Below are 9,350 nucleotides of genomic sequence, written 5' to 3' on the forward strand. Positions count from 1 at the left end.
ACCTGAATTCCCCTGGAGAACATTACTCAGAGCAGAATGCTGACATTTGACCCTCACTTGCTTTGAGTATACATAATAAGAAAGCAGCACTGAATACAGTGTGTATGTTGGTTGTAGTTATTCACTGTATGATCTATGACATAACTGGAGCAGTTACTCAGAAATGGAGGAAATGCATGCTTTATATGTAAAAAAAACTACAAAAAAAGTACTTTTCTCAAACACAAACACCAGTACAGCTTGTGAATCCAAGCTACATCACTTCAGTTAATCTCCCAGACCATCCATGTCCCAACTGATTACAAACTCCCCAAACCCACTCAGAGCACATAACTAGGAACCAACAGGAGATAAATAATGAATCAAAATGTTTCCGTTTTGATGTTGTACTCTTACGAGCTGTTCTGCGACCCCTACTTTGAGAAGAGGCTTTTCAAAGAATTCAGGCCCGTATCCATTGAAGCGCATGGGAAAGCATCCCAGGAGGAACTTCTCGTTGGAGGAGAGGAACTGGAAGGCTATTAAAGTATACAGCGCTTAAGAGCACCTGGCCTGTAGTACACAATTACCACTACATACATCTCAGCACCAATAACATGCATTCTGTGACTTACATACACCATACTATGCTTCATTGTGTACTTATATTATTTCGTTATAGTCAGGGGTGGGTTCAACTTGGACTTTCAAAATGGTGGACCGTATTATCCACGAATCAAAGCATTCCTAGTATGTTAGTTATTGTTACGCTACTATTGGAGTACAGTGGTAAGTTATGCTGCAGCTGTTGTTAGACGATAATTCTGTCCAGCAGGCTCAGACACATGTCCTCCTGACACCCCCTTAGAGTGTCTCTATGACATCACTCTCTGGCTCCACTGTCCTTACTCCTTACGCCAATGATAAACTCATTCATATGCATTCATGACATTAGCATTTTCCTCAGATAGATTAACATTTCCTCCGACACAAACAAAGGCATCAAGAGAGAGGGAGCAGATGAATCAGATGGCATGGGGAGTGTGGGCTGAACTGGCTCAAAGGGAGGACAGGTCAGCATTCGTTACTTGCCTGAGCTGGGGAGTGGGAAGAGAGGTGGCAGAGAAAGTTCATTAGAGTTGTATTGCTTATCTGAGATGATGAGGCTCATGGTTTAGATCTGCAACTATCACACACACTCATGCGTCACGCACACATTCACATGCATGTACAGTAGCACACACACACACACACACACACACACACACACACACACACACACACACACACACACACACACACACACACACACACACACACACACACACACACACACACACACACACACACACACACACAGCTCTGATGGAGGTTACCAGGAAACATTGAGGCCTTGAAATGCCAATGTGCTGAAAGACAAAGTCAATGCATATTTAATGGGAAACAAGGCAGCTTAGTTTCTGCTGTGTGACAGTGACCACTTGTGTGTACTCACTGGGATGTGCTGTAGCCAGAGATGGGCAGTACTTATATTACAAGTATTTGAAATACGAATTTGGTCATTTGAATTACACTGGGCTGAACTACACTGCAATGTATTTTGTATTTCTAAATACTGTATTTTGTATTTTCAAAATGGTTTTCTTATACAATTTTTTTTTATAGTGATTCACATTTTGTGGACCGCTTTCACCCTGCATTTGTATCAGAAGTCTGATAGCACTGTTGTTAAAAGAGCATCTGCTAAATGAACTAAATATAAATGTATATGTAAAAATGTTGATAAATACTTTATTGAGGGAAATGTACTTGATTCGATTGTGATGTGTTGTTGGCTCATCTAGCTATCTTAAGATGAATGCACTAATTGTATGTCGGTCTGGATAAGAGTGTCTGCTAAATGACAAATGTAAATATGAAAAATTGCAAAGCATGCTGAGTATTGTTCTAATGAGCTCCGCCCCAAAGCAAGGCCAATAATAATAATACCCAGTGTGCTTTGCGGTTCATTTTGGTATGTTCATTTTCATAGATACATTTACATTTTGTTCTTTTAGCAGACACTCTTATCCAGAGTGAATTACTCATCTATGGTAGATAAACAACATTTCACAGTCATTGCAAAAAAATGCTTTTGTAACCGTTGTTGCTGTTCGGGCTAGCTAAATACAAATGTATTTTTGTATAATAAAATACAAAATTAATGTATTTTAATGAAATACATTACAAAATACAATACATTACAAAATACATGATCTTTATGCTATTTTGTATCTGTATTTTGTAATTGTATTTTGCCATTTTTGCCGATCCCTGGCTGTAGCCGTAGCGGGCACAGATGCCACCTCTCTCTTGAAGATATCCAGCTGCACCACTGGCGAGCAGAGAACAATTCAGATGCAGCATTTCATGGTTTAATTCATGTAAGATTCTGTAAGGATCAAAACGTAACAGATCATTTCAGGTCACAGAGTTTGTTGCAGCGAGACGCAATATTTAGTCTCAGTGAAGTTACTTGTTTGTGGATTTGATTATGAAGCTGTTGGCCCAGGAAACAGCTTGTGTGTGTGTTTCTGTGCATGTCGGTGCCGTTTAAGATGAGAGAGGATGATAAAACAATTTATGAACTGCCTTATGTCTATTGCAGCATATTGGATGACTGTCATTCATATTTCATTCACCCAGCTCAATGTAACATCTGTAGGTTTAGGCTACTACACTATACTCAAAATTTCCCCGTACCCATCATGAGGTTGCTTCAACCTAGCCTATGAATGAAAGCTTACAACGTAGGTGCACAGGTCAAGATAATTTTAAGTAATCAAGGTGACAGACAGTGACACATTCAATACCGTCTTGCACACCCGTGCCTGCATCCAGCTAATCTAGGGTGTAGTCATTAGTCCAACTGTTTTAAATGAGAGTTGATATTGGACAAATTCAGCTTGCTCACATAGCATCCCGCTGTGTTTGAGGCGGGTGTTAAGTAGGCTAAACTAGCTAGCTGGCTGCATTCACTAGTTAAGTGAAAGTAAAAAAAAAAATACAACCAAGTAAATATATCAATCTCTCTCTTCTTAATTTTGGAAGAAATGCATTTGTTCCAAACTGTTCAACTATCGTTTTTTTCTCTTTTTGAGTCAACTCCTCACCACATTTAATGCACTGCAGTGCTAGCTAGCTGTAGCTTATGCTTTCAGTACTAGATTCTATCTCTGATCCTTTGATTGAGTGGACAGCGTGTCAGTTCATGCTGCAAGAGCTCTGATAGGTTGGAGGACGTCCACCGGAAGTTGTCAAACTTACTCTGTAAGTCTATGGAAGGGGGTGAAAACCATATATTGAAGTCAATGTACCCAGAGGAGGACAGAAGCTAACTGTCCTCCGTCTACACTATGGTGCTACTCTACAGAGTGCTGCTGAGGATGCTCCAGACCTTCACTGCAAAACAGTGTGTTTTCATACATTATTTGGTGACATCTAGCATAGTTTTATCAAATCTTTATTAATGTTTCACTATTTCTATGTTTATGAAATTCACTGAGGAGGATAGTCCTCCCTTCCTCCTCTGAGGTGCCGCACATGTGCATGTGTGTGTATGTGTGTTTGTGCACATTCGTGTGTGTGTGTGTATTTAGCGGGACACAAAGGCTGGTGTTCAGTGTGCAGTTTGCTTTCTGGTTACACAGCTGTGATCCTACCGACTACACAAACAATCAACACACACAAACTTCATCCTTGCAATACTTCAAGCTAAAGGAATGCCATGGGCACTTGGATCATTCAGGGATACTGTTAGGATCTCATTAAAACTAACATGTCTAACATAAGTTATACAGAAATGTGAAGTTTGAAGAAGCCCTCTGCCTTGTCCCTGCCACCATGCACACAAATATCTGGCCACCCAGCGGAACTGTTCACTCACCCATACTGGAGCCTTTTAGCGCCTTTGAGGGCTAAGCCTATCAGACCCCACTGTACTAGCGGATGGGCTTTCACAACAAACAAACAAAAACAGTGTTAGATCAAGTCAATGCCATAACAATTCTCGTATCTACATTCTGGTGTTTTGTTTTTATAGAAGATTTTAAAAAGCATACGTTTCAGGATTGAGAGTGTCCTATTTTCTGGAATAATCTAAAATCTATAGTTCTGAGTTACTGTGGTAACATTACATCATACAAGCAGCTCACATCTGAGTCCAAGCATCATTCCCATTCCAACGGCTACAGACACCAGACCCAGCCCTGACGCAATCGATAAGGGGAGAGGATTCAGAGTGATACAGAGCACACCTTGGCCATTATTCCACATGAAGGAAAATTACTGGAGCATTTCATCTCAGCCATGAGAGAGAGGGAGAACAGAGGGCATGAGACATATTTTATTCATCCCACTGGTAAGTGCAGTCACAGTGGAGGGAGGAGGCTGCAGGTCCACTCCTGACTGGCCGCCACATCAACCACATCATGGTCTTCTCTACTGTACAGACCATCTCCAAGAAAGCACTTGTATAGCTGTCAATATCTGTCAACAGCAACTCTGGGATGGGGCGCAGCTGAGTACACAGCTTTCATGTAGAACCATGATACACCTCTTTTCTTAGACAGGTGTATAGTTGCAGTAAGCAGTAAGTGCTTATTGACACTGTGGAGAGGACATGCACACAAACACACACACACACACACACACACACACACACACACACACACACACACACACACACACACACACACACACACACACACACACACACACACACACACACACACACACACACACACACACAGATGTCCACGCAAGGACGCGGGCAAGCAAGCACACACACGCACACGCATGCACGCACGCACACACACACGTTGTGTAATCTGATCCCAACTTCCATCTTGGGCCAGCTGTCTACTACTCCTGCTCTCCAAAATCCATTAGCTGTTGCTGCCCTCTGCTGCTCCATTATAGTAATTGTAATGGAGGCAAAGTTATGAAACAGATAAAGGCACGTGTGTGTATTTGCTGTCATTTCCTTTCTCAAACATAAATTGTGAAAAAGCTTTAGAACAGAAGAATCACAGGAGTCAGTTTTGCCATTGCATTGTAGTTTACAGTTGGTCAGGAACCACAAACTGTACAATACTTGTGCAAAATTTACATCACATTAATCAGTGTTGGTATAGCCTTGGAAGTTACAGGAAATCCGGACCATATACATTGGAACATATACTGTACACTTATGAGTGTAGATAGACTTATTAGGTTTATAGTAATGAGTTAGTTTGGATGAGATCAGTCTTAAGGACAGGGTTTGGCGTCTACGACAGGCTCACAGCGGTCCACCACGGCCCGGATCTCGCCGATCTGAATGCCATCGTACACCCCAGAGATGGAGGTCCACTGGGTCTCTCCGTTGCGGTATGTACGGCTCAGCCTGGCTGTGAAGGGGATGTCTGCGGTGATCTTGCGGCCCTCCATGCGCACGCTACAGGAGTGGTTGGGTGGCACCTTGAGCTCCACAGACACAGAGTGGCTGAGGGCTTCCACCATGGTGGTGCCCCTGTTGAACTGCAGGGTCTTCTCCCCACTGAACTCAACCCCTGCGGAGCCGATCAGGGGGATCTTGGCTGTGATGCCGGCGGTGATGCCCAGCATGGTGGTGCGTCCGATGTTCCAGGTGCTCTCCACCTCTGACGTCTTGGAGATGGTCACCGTCTTCACTACCGTCTGGCACTCGTTGTTGGTGACGCCAGAGAGGCGCATGGTCTCAGGGGGATAGTGGAACATTTCCACCTCATCAATGCCATACTTGACGTGGGAGATATGCTGGGTGTAGGCGTCTCTGTTGATGGCCAGGACCTGGTAGCTCTTGTACCAGTACTCATCGCCCTCCCAGGGCAAGAAGAAAGCCTCGAACTGAGGGACCACCTTCCCCAAGCCATACTTGTTCTTCCCAACGTAGATGCCCACTCCAGAGCACGTTCTAACTGAGTGTTTGGGCACCGAGCCATATGAGTCCTCCTTCCACTCAACAAACTCAAAGTTGTCTCTGTTGGCCAGGATCTCAAACTCTGAGGCTTTGTACTCTCTCTCACCATAGGGGTATTGGCAGTACGGGCCCTTGCTAGGAGTGTAGAAGCCGGCTTCGCAGTTGTATTTGCAGATGTAGTCGGTGCGTTCGGTGTAGCCATTGTAGATGCCCATAGCTGCGGTGGGGAGAGAACCGTTCCAGCTCAGCCACTGCAGGTTGACATTGTCCCCAAACATGAATGGAGCAGGCTTCTGTTGGTCCTCAAACTCAGGCGGGTTCTTTGGACCCTGGATGGGACCATTACTGGACAGTGGGGGGACCTTTCCTTCCAGCACTGGGTTTAACAGGGACACTGGAAGACAAAGAATACACTGGACATGTCAGAATACCAATATTTTAGTCCTAAATAGTAGGCCTTGAGTATGGACATTTTTTTTGTTTAATAGTATGCAACATTTGAAAAATCGAGTATACTTTAAATGCCCGCATGTCATACTCGTTTTGGCTTTGATCAATGAGATATGGGGATGCGCTATTGAAATCAACGAATAGCAGGAAACAACGCAATCGCGCATGAAACATTCTCAGTATGCGAAAAAAATGATATTTTATAGTAGCCTATGTGAACTTTTTTTTTAAATCGAGTATGGTTTAAATGTCAGGATGTTATAGGCCTACTCCTTTTGGCTCTTCATCTAGTAGAATTTGATGCACACATTTCCATAATGCATTGGAAGAGGTGGGCTGGGGGTGATAGGCCCTAGTTCTCTTCAAGTAGCCAAACAACAAAATTAAGCTTCTTAAATGGGAAGACGACAAATAGCGAAGCTGCTGCGGTGGTGTTCAAATGTAGGACAAGTAGTTTTTGTTCTCCTTAATATGATCACAAGTATTGCATCGTAGGCTACATCTTTTTTGTTTTTACCCAAAGTGGATTTCTGTTCTCCAATTGAAAAGTGCTTCTTGTCATCTTTGGCCTTCATCAGGGCTTTTAAAGTAAATACTAAACCACCTTTTGATTTGTGAATGTGTCAGCACCAGGGACTCGGGATGTGGCTGCATTATTGATGTCAAGTTAACCAGGCCTTTTGATTTGAACATATGGTTTGTCGTTAAAATATACGTGAGTGACGATGGTGTCAATATTGGAGTAGTTGGCCAGAACCGAAGGCAGGAGAGAGTTGATGTCATGGACACGGGCTCCTGTGTGACAGTGGACCTTGGTCGGTCCACAGACTGTAGGCAGGCCAAAATCTCTCGCCACCGAGCTGCCCACAATGATGGTGGTCGTGATGGAATCCGATGGGTAAACAACCTACTGAACTGTGGTGGCCATGGGGGAGGGTGCCACTGGGCGGCCGCCGGCTATTGGTATACACCCAGGATCCGTAATGACCCCCGGGCCTGGTATGTCCGTCTTAAGCGGGGAAAAGCTGTTTGATAGCTGGATCAGACCTTCTCGGATAGATGGGTGGCCAGACCGCCTCTCCGATCTACGCCTTGCGAGTGTCCAGTCTCCCAGTTGAGCTGAACATCTGTCCGTTGGATTAGGACAGATCAACGACACCTGACTCATCAACAGCTTTGCTACAGGATATGATATTAACTGATATTCGGTTTGCCCTTGGTTACAGCAAGGTCGGTGTACATAGAAAGCAGGTTGTCCTTTTTCCTTGCAGCTGAGCTAACAGTCGGAGAATCTCTTCCCTAAGATGCTTGATGGTGGTGCATTTAGGGCAGACAAATCCCTGTCCATTTTCCAGTTCCACCTTATCTTCATCTTGTGATTGTGTGGAAATCATCTCACACCTGAAGCATTTGTGCCCAGCCATGGATAAAACACCAATGGGCTAGTACTGCTAGTGTTACCCTGCTCCATTTTTATGATGTCTAGCAGCTGCTACTCAACAGGAATCCGGGACAAAAAAATTGCGATCCCAGCCATAAAGGCTGACTGGTTCGCAGAACCAGTAGCAATACAAACCTAAGCTATGATTAAAAACGATTTAATAAAAACTATTACATAAAAACAACAAACCGACAGGACACTGTTCTGTTGCATGCTCCTATGGAAATTAGCTATTATCAGGCTGGTTAATGTGCTGCATTTTTATTTAAAATTTTTAAAAATCCACCCGCACATGGCCCCGCCCCGCCCCTCCCCACCAACTCAGCCAGTCAGGAGCCAGTACTGCGTTGAGGCCGTGGCATACTGCATACTTTTTACTAAACAGTTAATGCTAAATAGTATGTGACGATAGGTACATAGTATGCAGTTTAAGTATGTAGTACGCTGGTATGGGTATTCGGACACGGCCACTGTCACAACATACACCCATTACTGTTGTGTTGAAACAACTGACTTTCTGAATGTTTTCTATTTTACTTTCTAAGAGGTTGAACGCTGGGATTGATTGAATAAAAGGGGTATATGATTTACCCTTCTGTCTCAGTGAGCTCTTCCTCACTATGTCCAGCAGGCTGCCTGGAGGGGAGCCTGCATCCTGGGCACAGGAGAGCCCCAGGTGCAGCAGGGAAATGACCACCAAGACGAACAGCTTCATCTGAGGAAGACCAGGAAAGAGGAGGAAAAAGTAAAATAGTTATAACAATATAGTGTTACACAGATTCACGTTAAATCAACATGACGTTGCATTTGAAACGTTGTGTTATCGATTCTTTCTTCCATTAGCTCCATTGAAATAGTGCCCTAAATGCACAAGTGGAAGAGCCAGTGCACTCACCCTCACAGTCTTCCCTCAGTGAGCAGTGAACCTGTTGTTTCTCCAGGGTTTTATAGATAGCTCCTTTATGACACTCATAAATTACAACACTCACTCTCTCAGGGCTTTGACATGGAATAGTATGACAGGACAAACATTAGGAAAGAGGGTAAAATGCTACACTCTCTTCTTTTTGTTTTATTTGTATTATTGGTTTCATTATCATAATCATCTGAAACGTATGAGCTAATCTCTCTCTTCTCTCTCTCCAGCCCCCTCTCTCTTACGCCCCTGACAGCACCACACCATGACAATGACAATATTTGTGCTTGACAAAATAATGTAAATTGGAGTTAGCTTAGACACTTCAGAATATTTTTTTTTGCCGTCTTGTTGATGTGCAGTTTTCTTTGGAAGACAAATTGCCCTGTCCTCTCACTTTTCACACCAGCTATGAGAAGGGAAGAACAGACACATTGAAGACGCGGGATTATTAACATGATTACGCAAACAGAGTGATAACAGAGATAAAGGTAAAAGGCTTCTAGGACAGAGCTGACTGTCCTGAAATATCAGACAGCCTTATCGGTGTTCCCATACCTTTCTTCAAAGTTGGTTAGGAAGGA

At 43.6% G+C, this 9,350-nt stretch overlaps 1 protein-coding gene across 1 annotated transcript; it reads right to left on the minus strand.

Moving 5' to 3' along the window:
• Window positions 1-5,058: 5,058 nt before the first annotated feature.
• Window positions 5,059-8,850, minus strand: LOC106580260 (natterin-3). The gene is made up of 3 exons (XM_014161080.2): window positions 8,746-8,850; window positions 8,442-8,565; window positions 5,059-6,353 (listed from the first exon to the last, which is right to left on the minus strand). The coding sequence occupies exons 2-3, from the start codon at window positions 8,563-8,565 to the stop codon at window positions 5,269-5,271; spliced, it is 1,209 nt and encodes a 402-aa protein (XP_014016555.1). The 5' UTR covers window positions 8,746-8,850; the 3' UTR covers window positions 5,059-5,268.
• Window positions 8,851-9,350: the final 500 nt, after the last annotated feature.

The sequence above is a fragment of the Salmo salar genome, chromosome ssa20 (assembly GCF_905237065.1).
Source record: "Salmo salar chromosome ssa20, Ssal_v3.1, whole genome shotgun sequence".
Taxonomy (NCBI): domain Eukaryota; kingdom Metazoa; phylum Chordata; class Actinopteri; order Salmoniformes; family Salmonidae; genus Salmo; species Salmo salar.